The 26,207-nt window shown below is 45.4% G+C and overlaps 1 protein-coding gene across 2 annotated transcripts in view; it reads left to right on the top strand.

Moving 5' to 3' along the window:
* Positions 1 to 26,207, top strand: part of znrf3 (zinc and ring finger 3) — a 76,259-nt gene that overhangs the window by 24,765 nt on the left and 25,287 nt on the right. For both annotated transcript variants that reach the window (XM_079749219.1, XM_079749220.1), the window contains exon 2: positions 23,075 to 23,197. In XM_079749219.1, the coding sequence (XP_079605345.1) occupies positions 23,075 to 23,197 (123 nt within the window). The remainder of the gene's footprint in view (positions 1 to 23,074; positions 23,198 to 26,207) is intronic.

The raw sequence follows: 26,207 nt of genomic DNA, 5'->3' as shown, positions 1-26,207 counted from the left end.
AATTGATAAAATAATCGACAGATTAATAGATTATTAAAATAATCTTTAGTTGCAGCCCTAGAGTAATCAAAGCCAACTGTTAAGATGTTTCTCATTGGGTGTTGGAGGACTTCTTAATATTGTATGTATAAATACGCAGCAGTAGCCAAGTCACTTTAATTATGAACATCAAATCGTACAATGATGACTGTTAGATTTACCTTAGTGATGCTTAATACAGTGAAGGAAGACCACTGACGCTCAAATAAACTATCAACACGACTTGTGTCCTCCAGCAATGCTGAGTGTTATTCACTCATGATGAATAACGTTTGGATTATTGCATTCCACTTAACTCTGTGGTTTATACTTAGTGATGGGAACATGTGAAAGGGCAGCTTTCAATCCTGAACCAGAGGTCTATGCCAGACAGATCTTGGCTGCCATGCTCACCAAGTGATGTACATTTGTACATCACTTGAATGTACAAATGTATGTGTGATTGGTGGGAGAAGAATCTGTACACATGGACCCAGTAAAAAAAGACTTAATCTGGTGGTCTTTGTTACTGGTGCCACCGGGAGTTTGAGGACATCACCAGTCACTATCTCCTTGAATGATTGTCAAAACAAGAGGGACAGAATTTAACTGGCCCAAGGGCAACTGGATGGAGCTTCCACTGCCTCCTCCAGCAGCAGAGGGAATACCATGTTTTAATGTTCTACTGTATCATTGATCCCCTCAGCATGAGGGGCTAACTACAGGGATGGAGGATGGTTGAATGGAGGGATGGAGAGATGGTTGGATGGAGGGATGGATGGATGGATGGTTAAAGAGCAGGGAGGGGAGCCGGACAACTCAGCAGCTGAACAGGCCTTTCAGTGTTGAGATGACCTGTTCAAAGATCCCGGTGTGTAAAGCTGGTTTGATGTTTAACTCATTGAGCTGCTGTCAAGCCAGTGCTTTCGCAACGTCTAGCTCTCGCGCTCTCTTTCTCACTTTCTTTTCCCACGCTTGCTCGCAATCTTTCTATCCCTTACTCGTTCACTTTCCCGTACTCACTTACTTAAGTGTCCGTTAAATTAATACAATACTGTGTGTGTGTGTGTGTGTGTGTGTGTTTGTGTGTGCGCGTCTATGTATTATTGAAGCTGGAATCACATTACATCAGTCTCTCCCATGGCAGTGCGTGATATAGGGTCAGAGTAGGCATCTGGGCAGCTTTGTACCCGTTTCTCCTCTCAACCTACGGCTGATTCCAGTGGTGAGAGGGATTCTGCTGCTGTCTTGCTCCCGGGAACAGGAAGATCACACAGCAGTGCACAGGAAAGGCCACAAATACTTTTGATTTAGGAATATTAGTTTTTTCTTAATATCTTTCAGCCAGGAGGTGGACAAGACTAAGAACTAAGGTCTCAGACCTAAGGACCAGACTAAAACCTAATAAGGACCAGAACAGACTGAGGTTATATTGTTGACATCTTATCCGTTTCTGATCTTTTGATAAATCTCATACCATCCTGGAAGTCTACCCTTCCATATTATGATGTGAAAGTGTGTCTCCAGCCCAATGTGGAATGTGTGAAACCCAGAGTCCTACCTGGCCCCCAGGCCACGGTGTGGTTGACAAGCTTGAAGATGAGGAGGATAGTATAGCCGGGCAGACAAACACATAGAGCAGTTGCCAACAAGTGTTAACTCACATACGCACACACACAGCTCACCTCCGCCGGGCTGCGGCCCAGGGGCGGGCCCTTCTTGTTGACATAGTTGGAGAGGCCGGCCCCTCTCCCAGGCAACCATGGCTCCTTTTGTTGCCTTCCCCCTCCCTGCCGGGCGGTGGTGCTTCGCGGCGGCAGCAGGCGGCGGGCAGCGGGGCTCAGCGATGGCTGAGATAGCCCCCACTACAGTCTTGTTGTGGAAATACGTGAGACGTCAGAGAACCAACGTGTTATGCGCCATAACACCAACAGCACCAACAACGGTTATCCAAATAACATAGAAGTGTACAACACTTGCGTTACAGTGTAATCACACACACACACGTGGCGCTCGCAAGGTCATAGCTCATTGTCTCATTGGCGGGCCAAGTTCTCTGGGCGGGCAAGGCAGAGAAATGGGAGGTAGCTTGGCCCCTTATGACGACATATCGGGCCACATTCCAAATCAGCGCGCTTGAGCTTCCATTTTTTCAAGGCGAGCAGGATACCTAGTGCTAGTTTTACACCAAACGCAAGTTTTAGCCACTGGGGGACCATAGGCAGGCTAGGGGGACTCATATTAATGTTAGAAAACCTCATAAAGTGAGATCTTCATGCCATGGGACCTTTAAAACATATTTTCAACCTCACTTTGTACTACAGCACTCACCGTATTTTCTGCAGGAAATGCATTTTCTAGATCACACTTGGTGTTTCATGCTTTGTGAATAAAGAGCTTTGTGTCCCGCCACAGAGATTTATATTTGTATGAAAGGAAGTTGCCATGAAAAACTAGACGGAGTACAGAATGTTGGTGACGTAGTCTGTGTGGAGATCATAGCTCCCCCTCCCAGGTTCCTCTGACAGAAGGGGCCGTTGCGTGAGATGTGACATCACACCAACCTTTTTAATTGACAAACTGTGACGGAAGAGGATGAAGATGCTTACAGGACTTGTGACTTTAACACTTTGCATTCACAAAGACCGCGTGTCTTCAAATGGGTCTACATTTGCAGCAGGCTTAGGGAAAGAAAGCCTCAGGAATCTTGTTTATTTATGCCAAAAAGTGCCTGACCACAACCACAACTCGCTGAATGTCAATTAAGGTCATTTTCTCTCTACAAAAGCTCCTGCTTGGAGTCTATGAAGCAGAAAAAAGCTGATGTAATGGGTTTAAGAAAATCTCTTGAGGGGAAGCCGAGATCAACCCCTTCACCCCCCCCACAACCCCCTGCTGATACTCCTCTGAAGTGCAGCTCTGGTCACCACCACCACCACATTACTTTGATCCTGAAATACACAACATCCTGTTTTACTTTGCTCATTTCCTCTCATGACAGCGTTTTAATTTTTTTTTTATCAACATCATCATCCTTTATTTAGAACTTTTCTTTTCCAAAGAGGAGAGGGAGGGAGTTGGCAGTGAACACAAATGAGAGAGAGAGCGAGAGAGAGAGAGAGAGAGAGAGAGAGAGAGAGAGAGAGAGAGAGAGAGAGAGAGAGAGAGAGAGAGAGAGAGAGAGAATCTGTAACACCTTCAGATTCATAACGGGTCCCAAAGAGAGAGCTAGTATTTAGGATTGGGCTTGCTAGTATTTCGGAAGGGGCTGGCTAGTGTTTAGGATGGGGCTAGCTAGTGTTTAGGATTGGGCTAGCTAGTGTTTAGGATGGGGTCAGCTACTTTTTAGGATTGGGCTAGTCAGTGTTTAGGATTGGGCTAAATAGTCTTTAGGATTGGGCTAGCTAATGTTTAGGATTGGACTAGCTAGTGTTTAGGATATGGCTGTCTAGTGTTTAGAATGAGGCTAGATAGTGTTTAGGATTGGGCTAGCTAGTGTTTAGGATTGGGATAGCTAGTGTTTAGGATGGGGTAAGCTAGTGTTTAGGATTGGGATAGCTAGTGTTTAGGATGGGGTAAGCTAGTGTTTAGGATAGGGCTAGCTTTAGTGAACCAGGGACTCGGCAGGTTGGGTGATTAGTCTCTCAGATGGATTTTATTTTGCTCCCTCTTCTTAAGTTTTGTTTTAACAGGGTTTTCTCACTTTCTATTGTTCATATCTCAGATGAGGGGGTGGGGGGGGTTTCAGATTGCTGGTGTCTTCCTCCACAAGGATTATTCCCTCAAACACATTGTCAGTGAACTTCGGTTTGTGATTATTCATGTTATTCTACTTATTTCATCTTGAAATAGCAAACTCCTTCTGATCATTGGTCCACTGTGCTCTGGTACCTCCTCCTTCACTGTTTACTGTTTTCATTTCATGGGTTCATTACTGGGGATGTTTAATGATCCACACATCCAGGCCGCTGGAGGCCATATTACTCTCTGCACATCTGTCTCTCTGTGTCTGTTTCTGTGTGTGTGTCAAAGAGTGGGGCTTTAACTCTCAAACTCCAGAGCAGGAAGTGATGGAGCACTTCTTTTGGTGTGGCTGTGAGCTCTGCTAAGTGTTTCCTAAAGAAAACATGGTGGAGGGGAGTGAAACCTGAGGCTAGTGCTAATGTCTGAAGCCTCCCCCCTTACCTCATCCCTTTCTCCCCCACTCTCTCCCCATCCTCCCTTTAACCACACAAAGTCAACACGCGGTAGGCTGGCACTGGGCCTGACTGCCACCGTAGGCCACGCAGGGACCCCAGGCCTGTCTGAATACATACATGGGCGGCATGTAGCTTAGGAGGTAGAGCGGGTTGTCTGGTAACCGGAAGGTTGCTAGTTTGATCCGCCTAGCTAGTCGAGGTGTTCCTAAGCAAGACGCCTCAATCTATCTGCTCCTGACAAGCTGGCTGTTGCCTTGCATGTTTCAATTCGCCGTGGGGGTGTGAATGTGTGCATGAATGGGTGAATGCACTGCAATATTGTAAAGCGCTTTTAGTGGCCACTGGTTAGAAAAGCGCTGTATAAATGCAGCCCATTTACCATTTACAGGTTATGGGTGAACTGAATGTAACAAAATATAGCACTCTCACTCGAGTCACTCAAAGGCTTCTATGGTCCAAGGGAATTGTCTTCTGCTCAAGTCGTTAGCCAGGAAGAGCAGTGGATCCAACCAGAAAGGTTCTCCATTTCAAAGGGGCGCTACTATCCTCGGACAAACACTTGCTGTGGATATGGGATTCCCTCTGCCTTCGCATTACGCTTTCATTAGTCCTTTCAGCCAGGCTTGTCCTCTGATTCTTCTGTTGTTGCAGTTGTTGTGCAGAAGGTCACGTGTGTGTGTGTGTGTGTGTGTGTGTGTGTGTGTGTATGTGTGTGTGTGTGTGTGTGTGTGTGTGTGTGTGTGTGTGTGTGTGTGTGTGTGTGTGTGTGTGTGTGTGTGTGTGTGTGTGTGTGGGTGTGTGTGTGGGTGTGTGGGTGGGTGGGTGGGTGGGTGGGTGTGTGAACAGAATGCACCTGACCTTTGCTGAAAGCCCCCTTAGAGGGTTGGTTGGATTAGAACAGTCGGCCCCACTAAAACGGTGTGTGTTTGTTATACACACTCACAGATCCATCTACACGCACGCATAAGATCTTGTGCGCACACACCTAAAGGATGGGAATGGGTATACATATCCAGGGCCCTCCGTTGTGATTTATCATTGTGAGGCAGCTTTGATACGGCCGGGCATTATGCATGTTTGGCAGCGGGGTCGTCACCGGAGACCAGCCTCTCATCTATTATCTGAAAGCCTCACTGTAATGGGCAGCCAATGAGCCAGCCTGTGGCTCTCCTGGCACGCCTTTGATCTCTGCACGGCCACAACGCGGCCACTCTCTCCTGGAGCAATTCAAACACAAATCATTTCCACCACCGCCGGGCTGAGGTTCTGCCCCGATACAGGCTGATGTTCATTATGTCTCATTGATTGGAGATGTAACCAACCAAGTATCGCGTCACCTTATCTTAGCACTCCCTCGCAGACTCGCGTGTGGGGGTTCACGAAAAAATAGGCTCATGAAGAAGTCTGCTCCATTGTCCCTCTGGTCACCAGAACCACAATGTGGAGCACGGCTGGTCCACCATGTTGTCCAGCCTGGGGGTGGGCGGGGCGGGGGCATTGTGTGTGTGTGTGTGTGTGTGTGTGTGTGTGTGTGTGTGTGTGTGTGTGTGTGTGTGTGTGTGTGTGTGTGTGTTCACTCTAATTCCATTCCAGCAGGCTGAACGGCAGCAGCTTGAGCTACATTCCACAACCCTGGCTGGGAGCGTTGTGGGTGGAGGGGGGATGGGGTGGGAGGGAAGGAGGCCGGGGGGTTGGATCAGCATTCCTCCACGCCCGGGGCCCTTCAAAGACGGCGCGCAACATCAAAGGGCCCTCAGAGCCGTGGTGTTGATGACTCCACTCCTCCCTCTCGTCCACTTTTAGCATGACCCTCAGTGCTGTCCAACCCTGCACACGCACACGCAGACACACGCACACGCAGAGACACGCACACGCAGAGACACGCACACGCAGAGACACGCACGCAAGCACGTGCACACGCAGAGACACGCACACATGCACACACAGAGACACGCACACGGAGATGAGCATGCGTACGTATACAGTGAGAAGCCCTGGGAGAGAGGCCAGCCAGGTATGAAGCTCCCTGGGCAGTAAGTGTCTCTCAGCAGCATTCATCTGGGCGCATCGCGCCATGACATTACGTTCTGTGGCGCTGGTTTAAAGCTCGTTGGGGGGGGGGGGGGGGGGAGGTTGTGAAGAGGAGCAGATGGTGGAGGGGAGGGATTGTTTATGGTTTAGCGTTTCCAAAACGCTGCTTGTGGCCATGGTGACGCGGAGCACAGGTCAGTTGAAGCGTCTTTGTGGGCCCGCTGACATCAAAAGACAGAGCTGGTCAATGCGTCTTCTTTGACATAACTTTATGTGTACTTTCAATTTAACAATGTTTAAGACAGGTCTACATAAGGTAGTTATGGAGGCCCATTCCCGCCACAGGAAAAAAACAAAACACCACAAACTAGCTCATAATTATGAGATTAAAAGTCATAATAACGAGATATAAAGTCATAATTACGAGATTTGAAGTCATAATTACGAGATTTAAAGTCATAATTACGAGATATAAAGTCATAATTACGAGATTTAAAGGGTCAACTTGAAATCGAACATGTCACATTTGGTCCAAGCACTGGCAACCAGCGCATTGAAAGATGGTAGCTGACATTACGCAGTCAGTCCGCCCAGTTTTGGATGGACTTTTTCGATAAATTAAAATGGGATGGATACTTTGCTGACACCTTCCTGGACAAGTCATTGGTCCAGTTCTGTTTTCTTTCCACAATTCAGGTAAGTTTCACTATTCACTGCTTTATTTTTTCTGTGGACTATTATTATTTGTATTATTATATTTTTATTGTTACACTATACTAGTGATTTTGTTTTACCAAAAAAGTTAAGTACAAGAACCACACATTGCTTTCTTTCTGTAGGAAAGTTTTTTCATGCAATTCATTGCATTTCATTTGTATTCACTTTGAGCCTTATCTTATCAGGAAGTACTGGAGGAGGTCGCATTCGCCTGGAATGAGCACAGGATGCGTCGAGTGCACAACTCACAAAGTCCTCATGGCCGTCCATCCATCATCCAGGCAGTGCCTCAACTCTACGGGGCCACGGACTACCTGTATCACCCAAGTCTGGAGAAGATCGAGGCCTGCTTGGGGGAGTGTGTTTACAAAGACTTCCCATGTGATGAAGATGTGTTTCACATTTGTGTGGGGCTTATGTCTGAGCATGGCCTTGAATTAACTAACGACGTGTACAAGATGTATGTAAGACTTAGACAGCTAATTAACAATGAATTGCTACAGCCTTAAAAGCAGGGGTAGTTGTTTGTACTAGATGAGCTGCAGTAGGCCTAACTCAGCATTAGGCCTAATGCAGCTCATTTAGCAAAACTTAACTTGTATCTATCTGTAACTAGAGTAGGCTTTAACTGGTTCTGCAACAATACAAGCCTAACAATATATGTCGTAGCCCCTTTTCTCCAATTGTTGTAGTGTCTTTAACATTAAGTTGACATTTCTACTGCAAAAATAAATATATTTGATATAAACATACTTAATATATTATACTTAATCATGCATCAGACTCATAATATTGATTATTGGGATAAAACTAAACAGTTAGCCACAATTTAATGAACAGTTTTATTATCTTCCCATAAAACAGCATTAAAAAACAACATAAGTATTGCTGGGGATATATATAAGCTGCTGATTACAGCTGAAACGGCTAAACAATGTATTGGTGGTGATAACTTCAATACATTACATTAATACAATAGTTCATTATATAATTACATATTTACACATTAAATATAATCCAGCATCTCAAAGTCTCTACATTAAGTCACATTACATTATATAATTTCCTATTTACATAAAATCCAGCATCTCAAAATCATTAAATGAAGTAATCTTGACATGAAGAGGCTGTTGATGGCAGATGAATCTGCTAAACTATGTATTGGTGGGGATGACTTCAAGACATTTCATTAATACATCAGTACATTATATAATTACATATTTACATAATCCAACATATCAAAATATGTACATTAAATCTCATTACATTAATACATCAGTACATTATATAATTTCATATTTACATATGACATATAATCCATCATCTCAAAATCTGTTCATTAAATCATCTTGACATGAAGAGGCTGCTGATGGCAGCTGAATCAGCTAAACTATGTCCATTGCCCACACACCACTCTCCAATACTTTGTTCATTTCATGTCTGAAATCCGGGTAATTGTCATAATCAATTGGCAACTCCAAGTAGCATCCACATGTGTGGGCGATAGGCCGTCTCCGCATACCTTGCAGATGCGTGAAGCTCAAAGTAATTGTCTTACCAAGAAACAAATCAGAGCCAGTGCAAAACCGAAGGAATAGAGACAGGTGCTGTGTGTCAGACTCTCTAAGGTAATTGCTAAGATGCTTTCCAATGTTCTTCTGCTGGTCGTTCATAGTAGTGGGGTAAGACATAGACCTAATCACCTTTCTCAGTGTTGGATGAAGATTTACATACGCTTCTGAAATGCCTTCTAACTCTGACCTAAAGGGTGCCAGCACATTGCTCCACTGCTCTATGACAAAGGCGGGTTCTTGAACCAGCTTTTGGTGGGCAAGCTCCTCCAAGAGCTGTTCAATATTATCAGCGGTTGGCATTTTTCGACAGCTGTGGAGATCCATTACTTCTATCAATTCTTCCTGATCCACACTTTCAAAATCTGAACGGCAGGATTCAAACACCAATCTCTCTGACTCTGTGACATATCTCAGGAAGCAGTCGACAAGACTACTCTTCAAAATTCCCAGGGCAACTTGCTCCAAAATTACTGTGGCTATTTTTACAGGCAGGTTCTTCTCTTTTCGCAAACCCATTGCTATTAATCTGCCAATGCTTTCACCTCGACTCTGCATAGAAACCAATGCACAGCCACCATTGAATGTTGTACGTCCTGGCACTTGTACATTGCACTTATTCAAGGTACTTAATTGTGTAGCATCTACAGTAGCTGCTATCATTGCTTTACACGGGGAATGGGTTAGCCTAGCGATTGTAATACTTGCACTTGGTTCTATGAACATCTTTACTGTACCGACAGCGATATATTGTTTCACTTCTTATGACAAATGTACTTATTGTAACAAATGCACTTATTGTAAGTCGCTTTGGATAAAAGCGTCTGCTAGATGCCCTAAATGTAAATGTAAATGTAAATGCTTTCCCACTGCTGCTTACCAAAATCATGGCGTAGAAAAGGCACCTTGAAAGTATTTCCTGTAGTGCATTGCTCATAAAAGTTCAGCCAAAATTCAGTTAGCACATCCCTTAACATGCCACCTTCATCAACTGCCATTTCCAAACTTCCATTGGGAAGAATTACTTGGATGAAAACGTCATCTAGCATGACACTCGCGTCCAAAAAATGTGTGATTAGTTCTCTCAGGATCTGCCCACGGTGAACAACAATTATTCTCTTCGTTCTTTCACTCTGATCAATGGGCACATGGGCAATATCTAGGCTTGGAGTAGGTGAACTTGATGCCTGAGGAGACATTTGTAAGGTATCATCAAGGCTAACACAGTCCAGATCATGTAGGTGTCCTTGAAAAAAGGTAACTGTGCCACTATTCTCCAAGACATCTACAGCATTGGCGGCATCAACTTCACTCACACTAGCCAAATCTGTCATGTCATCAGTGGAGCAATCGAAGGGCTCATGATCACCGTTTGTGTCAGACAGGACATTGCTGCTACTAACATATACTACATCTGTGGTTTCCTGACCTTCAGCCAGAGGTACACTAGGCCTAGGGGGGTTGGGGGAGGCTGCAAGCTGATTCTCACTGTAACCAGCCTTCTTGGTTGTTGTAGTAAAAGTGTAAAATGGGCAGCTTTGTTACTTCATAAAGTTCCCCAACTGTAGTCAGGGGATCTAATGGGTGCTCCTGAAAATAATTTAGTTCAATCACAAAATCTTGAACATTTCCCATTTTCAACATTTCCACTCAATTTAGCCTATTTTTCTCCCATTAACAGACTAGTTACCTTATCCTTTTCCAGTTGCTGTATGTTTTCTTCTGGTACATTCCGCGACCTCAAGAACTCGCACAACTCATCCATCCTGTGAGAGGCCAACACAAATATTTAACGAAAGGAACAGAGGCCAACTTCATTGTGATGCATTTAGCACATGGACACATTACCATCTAAACATTCTATAATCAATTCTATTTTGTTCATTATATTGAGCTTTACATCAGTAGAGGTGGCATAATATTAAAACAAAAGGCAAAATTATTGCGTTTGTTGTTGCTAGTGACGTAAAGATGTCAGCCAGTGGCTCTACTACCACTAGTTGAAATGGGTACAGCGCCACCTATCGTACCGGGCATGACATGCTTTGGCCAATTAATCGATTTTCTCACCGCCATGTATCCTCGGACCATTGCAGTTGTCAAATTGAGGAGCATAGTCGAACTATGGCTTTAATCGGATTTAGCTGGGCATGTAAACATACTAAGTGTCCTAGCTAACTTAGCTAGCGGTAAAAAAAAAAGAAGACGCCAATAATGCTATGCACACCTCAACTTTGCGTAGATTACCAATAAACGATTAAATGCACTCTGACGAAACGATGTATACAGAAAGAGCATTCTATATTCAACAGAGAGCATAATTGGCAGAACAGAGGATGCAATCGCAGTTCACTTGCCTAGCCTAGAAGCTATGCTAGTAAACGTACTGAGTGTGCTAGCTAGCGGTTAACAAAAGAAAAGAAAACGCGCCAATAGTGCTATGCACACCTCAACTTCGCATAGATTACCAATAAACGATTAAATGCACTCTGACGAAACGATGTCTACAGAAAGAGCATTCTATAATCAACAGAAAGCATAATTGGCAGAACCGAGGACGCAATCACAGTCCACTTGCCTAGCCTAGAAGCTAGGCTAGTCTAATATCTAGCTTCTAGCGCTTCCAATGGCTCTGGTGCTAATACTAGCACTACCTACATAAGAACAAAGCTGCAGCAGAGTGCTTTTTTAAAGGAAACATAAACCAGATGAAAAGACGCTGAATTACTGAATGTAGGCTTAAAAGAGTATCTCTACAAATTCGGTTACCTTGCTGTTTCGCCTTGCCAATAGGAGGATGACTGAGAGAAGTGAATGACTTGCAGGTTCATCAGCCTCAGGTCCAAAATTATGGCTTATTATTATCACCGACTGGTAGCCTAGTAGCGCGTGCCGCTCTGTCGTGCCGATTTCGAACTTGAAGGATGTGAGGTCAGGGGGCAGGCTAACCAGTAAAGTACATAAATCTCGTAAATAGGACTTTAAATGTCATTAATATAACTTTGTTTATCTCGTTATTATGGCTTTAAATCTCGTAATTATGATTTTTAATCTCGTTATTATGATTTTTAATCTCATAATTATGAGATAGTTTGTGGTGTTTTTTTTCCTGTGGCGGGAATGGGCTTTCATAGGTAGTAGATGGAGTAGGCACAGCAGTTTAGAGGCTTTAGATTGAAGTATTGGGGGATTTCAGCCCCTATTCTGGTTAGGGATCCCGTGGTTGTTTTTGGGAATATTGAGACGAGACTGTACGAGACAAGACTGCCCGTGAACTGCTGAGCGAGGAACAAACCTAGTTTAGTCATGCCCCATTTCAGAAGTGCAAATTAATATTGCAACTGACGTGGTGTGGGTGTGTTGACAACTCCTGAGAGGTGAAGTGCTGGTAGCGCACACTTCACTTTAACACACACTATGCTGTGACACACACACACACTACACTTTAACACACCCTACACTTTAACACACACTATGCTATGGCACACACATACTACTCTGTAACACCCACTATACTTTAACACACACTATGCTGTGACACACACAGACTACTCTGTAACACACACACACTATTCTGTAACAAACTCTACACTGTAACACACACACACTACGCTGTAACACACACACTATGCTGTAACAAACTATACACTGTAACACACACACATTACGCTGTAACAAATCCTATGCTGTAACACAAACTACACTGTAACAAATCATGCGCTGTAACACGCTATCCTGTAACACCAACTAGGTTGTAGTGTGTGTGTGTGTGTGTGTGTGTTAAATAGTGTAACAGTCACACTATGCTGCAACAGTTTTAACACCATAAAACAACGGCATAAAAACACTACGCTGGCACACACACTACGCCACCACACACTACGCTGGAACACACAGATACTCACACATTACGCTGTAACACAGATACTCACATGCTACGCTGTAACACACAGATACTCACACACTACACTGTAACACACAATAGCATGTAACACAAAGTCAGGTTGACCCCTTGAATGTGTGTTTTATATATAACGTCTCCATGACGACGGGGGAAATCGCAGACGCTGAGACAATATGGTGGCTCTACACTTGTGAGTCCAGCGTTGCACAGGGACACAGCTCCCTTGCTCTCTCCTTCAGGGGTTGAATGGAGGTCACTTGTTTCCATCCCATCACCCCTGGGGGGGGGGGGGGGGGGGTGTCCAGTCCTGTGTTGACCTTTGCACATTGTCGCCGCACCTTTTGTTCGTGTTCCTCCGCATTTATAAGACAGAAAAGCTGAAAGTGACAACCAGGCCATCTTGTGGGTGCAGAGTAGACACGTACACACATCAACACACACATACACCTCAGGGCCCTTGTGCTGCGTCTCAGGGCCCCTGCTGCGTCTCAGGGCCCTTGTGCTGCGTCTCAGGGCCCTGTGCTGCATCTCAGGGCCCTTGCTGCGTCTCAGGGCCTTCACATGACATCACATCTCCCCCGCCCGCCCAAACACCCACATGTGTTTGCTATGACGATAGCATGGAGGTGATTCCTTTTTTGGTCTTTCCTCGTATCTTTGCATGTCCGCACTGAAAGCTGAAATCATCACATAACAGACCAGGACCCATACGGCCCCCCCCTTCTTCAAGCGACTCCCTGTCCGAGTGTCCCTTGATCCCAACTCTCTGCCTCCTGAGTCACCCAAGTCTGAATCTTCTTTAAAACAATGTATGAGTTTTAGCTTTGTTTAGGTTTATTTATTTATATTACCAAAGGAACTGCACTAGAAACAACAAAACGCAACCCTTCTCAACTCAAAACGTTTGTAGAGTTCCGACATTTCACCCTATGTGAAATCGGGGCAAGACCCACCAAATCCAAGATGGCCACCACCAAACACAAGTGACTGGGCTAATTGTTGCTACAGCCCGGTCTGCTGGACACAAAGGGGAGGAAGTTGACATTATTTGAGGGGAGAAGCGGAGGGATCGCTTTACAGAGATAATGTTACGTGTGTGTGTGTGTGTGTGGCGTGCGTGAGTGTGTGGTAGGATCAGGCTCCACCTGTACGGCCCCTCCAGCTGCTGCTCTGTAACGTGATCCTGTTCTCGCTCAACTCAAGGCTGCCAGTCTGCTTTCAAGTTATTTGTAGCACTGGGAAAGGGAGAGCTGTGTGTATGCATGTTGTACATGGCTAGTTTGTTCATTTACTGATGATACGTCTCCAAACGGCGTGTCTCCCTGATGCACGTGAAGGGAACCTGTAAGAGTGCAGAAGGGGTAACCCCTACCGGTTGTGTCAATTGCTCACATTTCGGTTTCACAGACAACTCACACAAGCTGCATTAAAGGAAGGTTTTTTTCTTTTGTCCACCTTCCGTGGAGGTCTGCGAATGTTCACTGATCCCTCCCTGCCCTGTGCTGTAGCCATTTTGTTGGGGTTAGTTTCACCCTCTGTAAATATATCTGGAAGGCAACAGGTATTTATGTCCAACTGTTAAGACTGTGTGTGTGTGTGTGTGTGTGTGTGTGTGTGTGTGTGTGTGTGTGTGTGTGTGTGTGTGTGCGTGTTTTCCATTCCCACACACTTTGAATTGTGATTCTCCTTTTAGATTGTTGAACGCTCAGGTGCCAGCACGGTGGCGTACATATCCTTTACACACACATACACGCCTATCATTTACACACGCATACACGCCTTTCATCCTCCGCCGGCCGCCACACAGAGCAGGAAGTGTGTGCGTGATGGCAGAGCGAGTTGCCGGGGGGGGGGGGGGGCAACCATGTGCTCCCTGCTCAGGCGTGTGTGTGTGCATCAGGGCATGACACAAACACACACACACAAACACACACACACACACACACACACACACTTGCCCTGTTAGGGCTGGTGTTCACTCAAGACTTCAAGATTTCACTGACCACCATTTGGGGGGGGGGGGGGGGGGGAAGAATGGTTGCTCTTTAAAAAGAATATATTCTGGGCGCAGCAACTCGCACAAGTATTTACATACATGTGCACTGAGGGGTATTCCATGAACGGAGGTTTAACAAACACAGAGTTAACGCTGAACTCTAGGTTGATTGACCCTGTGCCAACTAAACCAGAGCTGTCGGTTCCACTTCACAGGTTGTGCATTAGTTCAATCAACACGGGGTTTGTTAACACAGGGTTGTGCGCGTCCACGGCAAACCTATAAAGACGTGATGTAAGGATCATGGAAACCCTGATCGAAATGGCGAAACGGCCACTTATTTCAATTAAATGGAACTCCAGGTTCTCCTGGAGAGCTTTGACGAGAAGGACATTATCACAAGAAAAGGGAACGCTAAAGCCTCTGCAACCCAGAGAACCAAAGCCTGGCAGTGGATCGCTGACTCCGTAAATGCGTTAGTTACATGTCAAAAGCATGATCCTTAATATTTGAGCCATGAATCTATTTATATCCCAGCTAAGCATTCTTAACGTTCCTACCACATAACCCTTTTCTTCTAAAAACGATGTACTCCGATGGCTCCCAAGCGGTCAGCGGATCAAGTAAAAATTAAGTATAAAAACATACAAACTGGTAAGCTTTTCCCAGCATCGTATTGGTATATATATATATATATGTCAGTCCAGCATTTAAATTGTCATACCATATTTGTCACTCCTGCATTTAAATAAGCCCTTTTTTTAAGCCAATCGTGAAAAGGCCGACAGTCGGCAGACTGGATCTGACCCTCAAATTGTCTTGACCCCGGTGGAGGAGCTGGCAATAGACATAAATTCAGGGCGCCCTGGCATGGAGGGGGTACCTGGAGGTATATCCTCAGAGAGTCAGGGGCCGTGTGAGGGTACCCCACTGGTTGAATGTAGGTTTTTCTGTTTTTCTGAAAATACACTGTCTTGTATTTTCGATTTTGTTTCTCTTCGAAGTAACACATGCAAACCGTGCGCGTGCCACAGCGCAAATGTTCCAAATGTTTTTTTTGGTAACTGGGTAGAAAACCTAAAAGTGACAATTCATCAACTTCACAGATCAAGATGGATTAGTGCTTGTAGTGGAGCCGCCGGCTGCAATCGAACAGTGGATGTAAGTCCGTTAGGACTATTTTATACTTTCTGTTGTAAGCGCCTCTCGGCATAATACTCAGCCAATGTTGCTCTTTGTATGATAGGAGGCCAATGAAAATCTTAGTCCGGACGTGGATGGGTCATCTGAAAGGACTGAGATGTGCTCAGCATCTCCAACATTATAGGTAAAACTACCATTTGCAAAAAACTGAGGGCTACGCAAATAGTCTGGAGTGAACTGAGGCCAGGTCCTCGATTGGTAGTGTTGGCTATGTAAGGCTGGAGAAGGCTATATAAATATATTAAAGATTTGCGCGAGAAACTATATCTCTCCAGCAAAAAGTCATCCGGATATGCCAAGATATCGAGCCGTGGTCTTATTAATCGCTCCCGGTGGATTGCACGAATAATTTGCGCTCCGAAAGGCCTCTCATCAAAAGGGCATGCCATTGTGAACACATGAAATCTGCGGTGAACGCAGGTTTAAATACCCAAAACCGGGTTATGTTCCAAACTTAACCTGCGCAAAACCTGCTCCGACCAGGTTTGATTCAGAGCATATGTTTCTAACATACCGTGTTCATTTTAGAACGGAAAACCTAGGGTTACCGCAAACCCTGGGTTAACTTACCCGGTTATGTGATAAAACCGGCTTTGTGGAATACCCCTCTGGTCGCCTTCTAAATGCTGTTGTCCAACAAAGGTCGACACACACACACACACCGCTACACGGACCGCTAAACACACATACACACACCGCTACACACACACCGCTACACACATGCATACACACACCGCTACACACAAACACAAACACCGCTACACATACACACATACACCGCTACACACACACCGCTGCAAACACGCACACACACCGCTGCACACACACAAACACAGACCGCTGCAAACACACACACACACACCGCTGCAAACACACACACACACACCGCTACACACACACACACACACCGCTACACACATGCATACACACACCGCTACACACAAACACAAACACCGCTACACACACACACACACACACACACCGCTGCAAACACGCACACACACCGCTGCAAACACACACACAAACACAGACCGCTGCAAACACACACACACACACCGCTGCAAACACAGGTGGGTGGGGGGTCGGGTGGCTGGCATGGTGCCCAGGCCTCTCTTCCTCGTCTAGTTTTTGAGTGTGTGTGAAACTGGTGCCAGCTCTCCTGCCCCACAAAAAGCCCTCGCAGGAACCGGAAAGCAACCTGCTCTGTTCGGTGTTACCATGAAGCAAGGCGCCGCTGAAAACATCCCATCAAACACACTCGTTCTTCCCCTAGCCCCCCACACGCACACTCTCTCCTCCCAATGCTGCCCACAATGGAGTGGTCACTTTGACCTCCATGCAGTCCCCGCTCGCCGGAGTCTCCTGCGTTGCGCTTGCCATCCCTGTGTGTGGCCCCGTCATGCGGCCTCACCGCGCTGGTCTGATGCTGTCCCTGGAGCATGTCATGCATGGGAAGGTATCACTGTCACTACGGAGGGTCGGTTGGAACCAAATGGATCAGATTTTTCTCTTGCCTCTCGGAAATGCTTACCCTGCCATTCTGATGTATCCTGCACTGGAGTACCTATAATGCAATGGTGTACCTCGTTTTGAAAGCGCCATGTTGCAGAAACCCACAACTCTCAGTATGTGCAAATATGGGATTTGGCAAATTATTTATGGGTTTAAATTCCTTACTGTGCAAATAGGACATTTTTAAAGTCTGATTTCTCATATATACGATTTGCCTGCAAAAATAAAAATATGAATGACTTTCACTTTCCTTTGTGGCATCAAGCTTGTGAAGATCATGGAACACAACAGGAAACACATTTCACTAGTTTTATACCTACTTCACTTTGTCGACTATATACTACACACACACACACACACACACACACACACACACACACAGGGTTGATGGCGCATACAGGGGTTAAGGGAGTGGGGTGAATTCAGTTCAACAGAATACTTCTAAGGGGTGGAGAGGTGGGGGGTAGGCCTCCTCACTGGGCGTAGCATTCATGTGGAGGCCTAGAGGAGGAGCAGGAGGTGGAGAATGGGGCCGGGGGGGCGTGGTGGGAGGGGTGTTTGAGAAGTGGTCGCTGGATGATCAAAGGTTCAGTGAAATGTGTCACGGACACGAAGAATGGTGCTGATGGTGTGACTTGCATTTTGATTTCTTTTGAGAGCTGCGCCCCATGGGGGGGAGGGGTCTCTGCAGTAGAAGGTGCCCTCCAGTTTTTATCCATTACAATCCCTCCCTCCGGCCCCTCCGGGAATGACCCTCTGGCTCATTCCCGGGAGGTGGGGGGATTTTAAATGTACTCTTAGTTGTTTTGGATTTGTTTTTATTCAAAAATAATATTTGTTGTGATTCTAGACATGCTGTGTTTCTAGCTTTGTTGGGACTGAGAATTAGTGATTGTATGTTACTGAGAAGTTTTATATAAACATGTTGTGATTAATGGGATGAAAGAGTTAAAGAACCAATCTTGAAATAAATTGTTTTTGGAATTTTTCCAAAATACGTCAGAGCTACTGTTGAGGCGTGTGTTGGTGTGGGTGTTTGAGTGTGTGTGTGTTCATGTGTGGCAGGGGTCCACTTGAGTGACGGGGGGAATTCAAATCCCGGCCATGATTTCATTGAGAGTGTGGCCGTGTAAGGGGATACCCATGAAAAATCCTGCCTCTCCGGGGCCAACGGGAAGGGCACAGACCCAGGAAGCTGCCCCCTTGTGGCTCTGGGACTGGATGCTGCTCCACCGGGGCCGTGGGCATGGAGCAGGATAGGCCTGGTGCTCTGAGTGGGCAGAGCTTCAGGGCTGAGAGGCCTACATTTGGAGGCGGGGATAACCCACCTCCACAGGCACAAGAAGTGTGTGTGTGTGTGTGTGTGTGTGTGTGTGTGCGCCTTTTGTGTACATGCCCCCGTCTCACTGCCAAGCCCAGCTACAGAATCTGTGACCCAATTCACTGGGAACCGATCTCACACTTTAAGTTTATTTATCGCTTTTCTCCAGCTCGGTTGCCCATTCCCTCTTTCCAGTGTTAGATGTTCAGACTACCATCCCTGGAAACCAAAACCTTAAAGAGAATAGAGAAAAGTAGATGATGATGATTGTAGAGGATCACATCGCCATCTTCTAGAATAAAGACCCGCTGCAGAGAGGACGGCCTGTCCCTCTGGAAGGGGAGAGAGGACGGCTTGTCCCTCTGGAGGGGGAGAGAGAGGACGGCTTGTCCCTCTGGAGGGGGAGAGAGAGGATGGCCTGTCCCTCTGGAGGGGGGAGAGAGGACGGCCCCATCCCTCTGGAGGGGGAGAGAGGATGGCCCCGTACCTCTGGAGGGGGAGAGAGGCACAATGGGCCAGTGTTCAGGACCCAGGGCCAGGCGGGGCTCCCCTCAGTCCTTCAAGCTGTTAGACAAGCAGGAGAGGGGTCAGCCACACACAGCAACCAACTCTGCCCTGCCTGGACCCTCCATACGTAGAGAGGAGGGAGAGGGAGGGAAGGGAGAGAGAGGGACAGAGGGGGAGAGGGGGGGGGGACTGTTTTAGTCAAATAACAATTTCAAAAGATAATACTTTCTACCTATTGTAATATAAACCTCAACTTCTTCTTTCACCATATCGGCCAGGAGCTCTTTGCTGACTCAACACAACACAGTCAGACTTATTCCAGAACCTTATTTTCTGTTGTTAACTTTCATCGGTCATCCAAAGTGTCGGGCAGGCCTGACATGGGCTTCTACTCATTCTTAATTTTGCTCAGTGAGGTGTTATTTCTCATGACCTGAGATCTCCCGTCCTATTCCCTTTTCAGTCTGATGGATGTCACAATTGTCCTTTATCTTCCTCTGCTGAATGCTGAATTCTCCATTTCTCATAATTTGATTTCTTCCTGCCGTTAGAGACCGTTAGCACATGGTGATGTGTGGAATCAATCCAGTGTCGCGACAACATTTCACCCTGAAGGCAATGAAAGGATATACGCAGCAACCCCGAAACCCCACTTCCCCGGCTCCTCCTAGAAGAGTGCCGAGGTGTCCCTGAGCAAGACACCTCACCCTGACTGCTCCTGACGAGCTGGCTGTCACCCTGCATGGTTGACTCCACTATCAGTGTATGAATGTGTCTATGAATGGTTGTAAGTCGCTTTGGATAAAAGCGTCTCCTAAAAGCCCTAAATGTAAATGTAATGCATGATCCCCTTTGGTCTGTGCTGCTGGGCGACTGGGTGCTCTGAGTTGCTTCCACCACACCCATGCTTGCTTCTCACAGTGGTAAAGTGTGGTACAAAGGTGGGGAGAGGTGAAGGGTATCTGGGGTCATGGTTTCCGTGTCCGAGGGCATGTGGTTGCCGTAGTAACGCCAACCAGGTGTACATAAAGGTTTTTATTACGACCGCTTGTTGGTTTACACTGCCGGCCAGAGCTGCTGCTTTCATCTGCTTTATTTATTCATTTAGACTCTGCTGCTTTGCATTTATTTGTTTGTCACACAACTCAGATCCATGACTCATACTTTCACTATGGATAACATGCCACTACAATAACTGTGGCTTTTGACGCCCTCTGATCTTCATATGACGTCTCCCTCAGACCTGGCACTGGAATGGAGACGAGAAGCAAGATTTCAGATACATTGATTTTAAGAAGGGCTGTTTTCTTTGTCAGCTGTCTTATAGTCCTAATAAACACAAGATATTGCCTCTCAAGTGCTCTCAAGCTGCTTGAACTGGGATAACACAGCGGGGTTAAGAATAAAATGGAATGATCACAAAGGCTGGTACAGCGCATCCTCTTCATAACTGTGGAAAGACACAGTTGTTTTGATTGTGTGAAGTCGTATTGGTAAAATTACTCCTTGTGGTTTAGAAGTAATCACTGATCATTGCTTGTTAAAGGAAATTTTGAAAATCTCAACAAAGCTTATCGGAAAACTCATAGGCAAGTCTCTATTCCCATTTTCATCATTGAGATGCTATTCAGCGGACTTCCTGTTCAGGCTACATGTAACAGCCATGGAATCAAATGGAATTCCTGGGAATTTACCGTGGGTTTAAGCAATTCGTTCTTAAGTAGAAAAGATTCTCGAATGGCCGACGACACCAATCGGTATTCATCTGAATAATAAGCTTAATCTTTATTTCAAGGGCCGATTCACAAATTCATGCTGATAAGGGTAGAATACTCTATTGTATATTTAGATCCTTCCAGTTTTAGCTGCAACTGACAGAGGACGATAATGCGTTTTTTACATGTATTGCATCGGCTGATGCTGGATGCTGCGTTCGCCTATGTTTTTTTCCCGGCATGATTTACAGACACAGTTCAATAAATGTTCCTTTTTTAAATTGAGACTTGTAACATTTGTAATCATCGTGTCATTTTTATGATGTATATTGAGGGAGCAAAAGCAGTATCGGCTCCAAATATCGGCTCAAGAATATCTGCAGCCCGTCATCGGCTAAGGCTGATGAAAATAAACGGTATCTGCATCAGCCCTAAAAAAATCATATTGGTCGATCCCTACTCATCGTGTCACTTCATGGGACCATCCAGGGAAGCTACATTAAGCTGCGTTCACACCAAAAGACACAGTTGTCGCCTGTTCGCGTGGTCGCCCAAGTTTTGTAGCGCTACAAATCATAATCTGTCGCTGTGCAAGTTTTATTAGGCAAATTTGTTGCGCCACATCTTTTGCCCGCCAACGATGCTTCATGCCAATTCATTCTCAACCATGGCCGAGATAACCACCATTGCATGTCTTTACCTGTTGTGGAAGAGGGAGAGACGTCGGAAAACCCAACGCAGTCTATTCATAATATTCTAATGACCATGGAAGAGGCAATGAATAAAGTATTGATTAGACAGCGATTTATTAGATACCACCGCTAATAAGCCGTTGGAACACAGAAGACCGGTAACCACAGCAATGCCGTTAACTACAACAAACCCCGCAAAGCCCAATCCCCACGAGAGCTCCTCCCACTACGGACATCAAGAGGCGCACACAGCTTTTGGCCGTGATATTATACATAAAATATTATATTATATTATATTATATTATATTATATTATATTATATATTATATTATATTATATTATATATTATATTATATTATATTATATTATATTATAGAGCTCCCGGAGTCGCAAACGGCAACAATCAATTTCTCTCCCTCTCTATGCTGCGGTTCACGCCGGACTGAAAGGCAGGAAACGGGTGGCAGGGAACTGCAGAGAACGCTGATTGGCTGTTACATTACGTCACTCAAGGGAGTGAACACTGATTGCCTGTTATCATGCGAATGTCGCGGCAAAGTTGAAATATTCGAAAACATTCTCGAGCGAAAGTGTCGCGCTACTAATCCTCGTGAACGCGCTCGCCCGTGCAGGGCAAAAGTGTCGGCTACAAATCAAATCTTGTCGCAGGTTTTTTATAGCGAAAAATTCGCCCGATTCGTGTCTCTAGGTTGACTTTGTATGGAGTCGTGTCGCCCCGTCGGGTTTGATATGAACGCACCTTTACAGTTGAGGTGGTGGTGTTGGCCCAGGCTGGAGCCAGGGGAGGGGAGGCTTTTATGTCATGCTCGGCGCCTAATGGAGCATTTCCACTGGTGGCTACGCTTCGGCCCAGCTCGCCTCAGACCAGTAGTGAAGGTGCGGTATAGCCCAGCTCAGTTACGGATCGCGTTTCCACCGCCGACAGTACCCTTATGGTAGGGCGGGGTTTAAGCCGGATGGTGATAGCCACGGCAGCTACGTAAGCATCGTGACCTCATAGCAGTCCGTCACAGTGTAGCCTGTTAATAAGTCCAAGGAAAAAGTAGAACATGGCTTAATGGACAAAGAGCAACAATGTAGGATGTCCAAGAAAGACGTCAAACTTTTGCGCAACGTTTTCTTCAATAAAAGAAGCTTGTTATCAATAAATGCGGGTACTGTGTTTGTTATTATCCCCCTGTCGCACGGAAGTGACGATTCTGTTGACCAATCAACGGCCTGCGTGTGTAGCTCAGGCTTGCCAGCACCCTTTCAGGCGTCTCAGTACCCTTATGGAGGAGTACTGCGAGACGAGTACGGCTCAATACGGCTCAGTCCGGATCAAGCCCACTTTTGGCGTTGGAAACGCAAACCGTGCCGCACCTTTGCATACTGAGCCGACCCGCAGCCTCCGGTGGAAATGCGCTACAAGTAGCCCAAGGACCCTACAAAGAAAGAACGCGTGATTCCTCAACTCTGGTGAATGCCAGTCATCTCATGGCAGCCGACCAATCCCTTGACTCTAATCCTGTCTGTCTTTTTTTATATCAAAGGAAATTGGGGGTCGACATTTCTGACTTGTTTTTGTTTAACTATTCTTAAGTCAAATTCAAGGAGTTGTGTATCTCCATGCACCTGTTCTATATCACCATATGACAACGCTGACAGTTTGTTTCTCCTCCCTCCAGATGCATCCCCTGGGACTGTGTAACAACAACGATGATGAGGACCTCTATGAGTATGGATGGGTAGGAGTGGTGAAGCTGGAGCAACCCGAGCTGGACCCGAGCTGTCTCACCGTGCTGGGAAAGGTAAACAAACTTTTTTTTTAAAAACACCACACCTCAACATGGGGGAATGTTGTCTTCTGACATGAACTGACACTGACACTTTCAAAAAAACGTTTTAATCTCTCACTGTCTCACTGGTCTGGAATATTCTGTTGGCTTCAAGCAGATCTTTACAGAATAGATCGGGTAGAGTGAGGGGGAAAGCCAAAAACACTTGTGTTTCCTCCCCTCCCCTGTTGTTCTCCTTATTATTCACACCCCTCTGAAGCCCACAGTGATATTTATCATGCCTTAATTAAGCTTTTCTTATAATGGAATGTTCCAACTCTCCCAGGGGAACGGGGCTGTGGAGGCGATGGCCTCTCATTTTCTCCTGGATATGCTCAGTGACAGAAAGAGAGCAGCCATTTCAGATTGAAGGTGGCCTTATGTCATACAGACTAGGGATGTCACGATACCAGACATTTAGTTGTCGATACCAATACCAGTGAAATTCCATGATTCTCAATACCCAATTTGATGCCACAGTAAAAAACAAAAACAAAGCAATAAATCTGATGTACTTTAACATACACTAATTTATTAAAAACATTACAAAAAACAGTGGCACTGGCATGTAGCCTTCGGGTAATGAATAAGAATAAACCACTATAACATTACAAAAACAGTGGCAAACGATATAAAGTGAAAACTGAGGAATTATTTCTTCTTTAAAACATGGATAGTAAATAAAAAATAGAATTAGCTTGTGTCCACATAAAATAAAAAACTTAACTCAAGATGTCCCTCCAATGTATAAATAAAATCTTAAAATATTTTAAAACAAAATAAAGTACAATCTGAGGCATTATTCCTTCTTCTTTTTAACATCTATAAAAATAAGTATCATAGCAAAATACAGTTTCTGTCGTGTTTTATTTGGCATTTTGTAAATCCATTGATTTCTGGAAGACTCATTACTCGTTGACCGGAAACAGAAAGGTGGGCTGGTTGTAGTCTTTTCGCTCGGTTCTAGCCCTACGGTTGATACGGAGAACCGAGTGAAAAGACTACAACCAAAAATAAACAGCCCCCTGTCCGTTTCCGGTTCCGGTCTGGTTTCCGTTTCAATGGGATTTACAAAATGCCAAATAAAACACAACAGAAACTGTACTTCTCTACGATCCTTGATTCGGAACATCAACAAACACCACTAACCACTCGGTGAGTTGCACATTTCTGAAAACGTACGTTTAAAGGACAGGTGTGTGAATTCCCAAAGCCAGGCGTCGTGAAGCAGGCAGGGGCGATTCGAAATAAGCCAAATACCCGAGACAGGACCAATAGTTAGCATTTGTGTCAACCACTATATTTCATCCTAGACAAACCAGAAAGGGGGCTCAATGTGCTAAATTCCGGAATTGTCCTTTAATCATGCGCCGATCATGGGAACACACAACTTTTTGTTTTTGTTTTTGCATCGTCAGCTAATCCGCGGATCACTTGCGTCCCAAACCGTGAGGGTTGATCCGTACGGATCACGGGTAATCCGTGATCCGTTGCACCACTATAAACTAATGAATGTAAGCATTGCGTTGGATATACAAATGAATGCATTGTTGACGCTGTGAAATATTTATCATGTTGAGTAAATAAATGAAGTGGATTAAACTGTGTGTGGTGGTTGTTTGTAGTGTGGCGCTATGTTTGTATGCAAACGGTAAAGGGGGCTACACGGTAGGCTCTATAGAAATGCGACCCTCGCTTTTCACAGTGTATTTTACCAAAATACCAAGGTAACACTTTGGATACGTTGTTAATGTAACGTTAACATGACTTGAAACTCACTCAACTTGAATTCTTTGAATGAATCTGGATGTCTGTCTTTGAGGTTCTTCGATAAGTTGGAAGTGTTTCCTCCTTTCAATTAAAAAACGCAATGGCACCGTTTGCATATAGGTTTTTGCGAATCTATTATTAATCCCTGATCATCTTCCTCAAACGCAAAGTACTTCCAGACACAAATCTTGGTATTATTTTTTTTCGACAAGTCGAGGCGGAGCTGTCGCACTCGCTGCAGCTGTGGTTGCCATCTTCCGTGTTCCTTTGCCATTTAACGGCAGACTACAACAGTTGTAGGTGTATATGCTGCCCACATGACGTCCGGAGGAATTGCATCCCCGGTACCTACGGTACTGTAGAAAAACGAGTACCATCAAGTTTTTAGAACTGTCGCATCAACTTGGTACCGAAATATCGGTTCTCGTGACATCCCTACAGACACACTAATGGTGCTCTCTCATTGAGGAGGTGTGCTGCCAGTGTGCCAGAACACACACATTCATATTCATATTCATGCTCAAACACACACACACACACACACACACACACATACACACACACACACACTGAATAGCAATATTTTCACTTGCATGCACAATGTGTCAAGTCTTGAAAATTCTGAAATATTGAACTGAACGCCATGCTCGGTGAATTGTGATGGATAAGCCTTTTTGAAGGACGATAGGAAAATCCTCCCGTTACGCTGAAGTTCCTCCAACTGTCCTTCAGGAGCTGGTGTAGGTTGGACGTGCTGCTCAGGGAGAGCTAAAGGTATCTAACCTGTAGGCATTTAACCAGTAGGCATCTAACCTACAGTTAACTAACCTACAGCGTGGCCAGGTGGCGGAATGTCACCCTCTTGCTGATTGTACACACTTGTTGTGACAGAACGCTCCATGAATCAATCTGGCCTCTATCATTGTACCATTATGGAGTTCAGTGTCAATATCTCATACGGTGCTACTCATTGGGGCTCTGTTCATGTTCCTGGACTCTGTTCATGTTCCTAGACTCTGCTCATGTTCCTAGACTCTGTTCATGTTCCCGGACTCTGTTCATGTTCCTGCTTGAAGCTGTGACATTGTAGCCCAGACTAGCCCCTCCAACCAGTGCTTCTCCAGGCCAGCAGGTTTGGGCTATAATTAGAAGATGAAAAGGCCATTGTTGCCTCTATGTCAGATTCTCACTCTAGGACTTCACCTACTGCTAG

Source organism: Pollachius pollachius, assembly GCF_949987615.1.
Source record: "Pollachius pollachius genome assembly, chromosome: 1".
Taxonomy (NCBI): Eukaryota; Metazoa; Chordata; class Actinopteri; order Gadiformes; family Gadidae; genus Pollachius; species Pollachius pollachius.
Note: the sequence above shows the minus strand (reverse complement) of the source record. Positions and strands in the feature narration are given on the sequence as shown.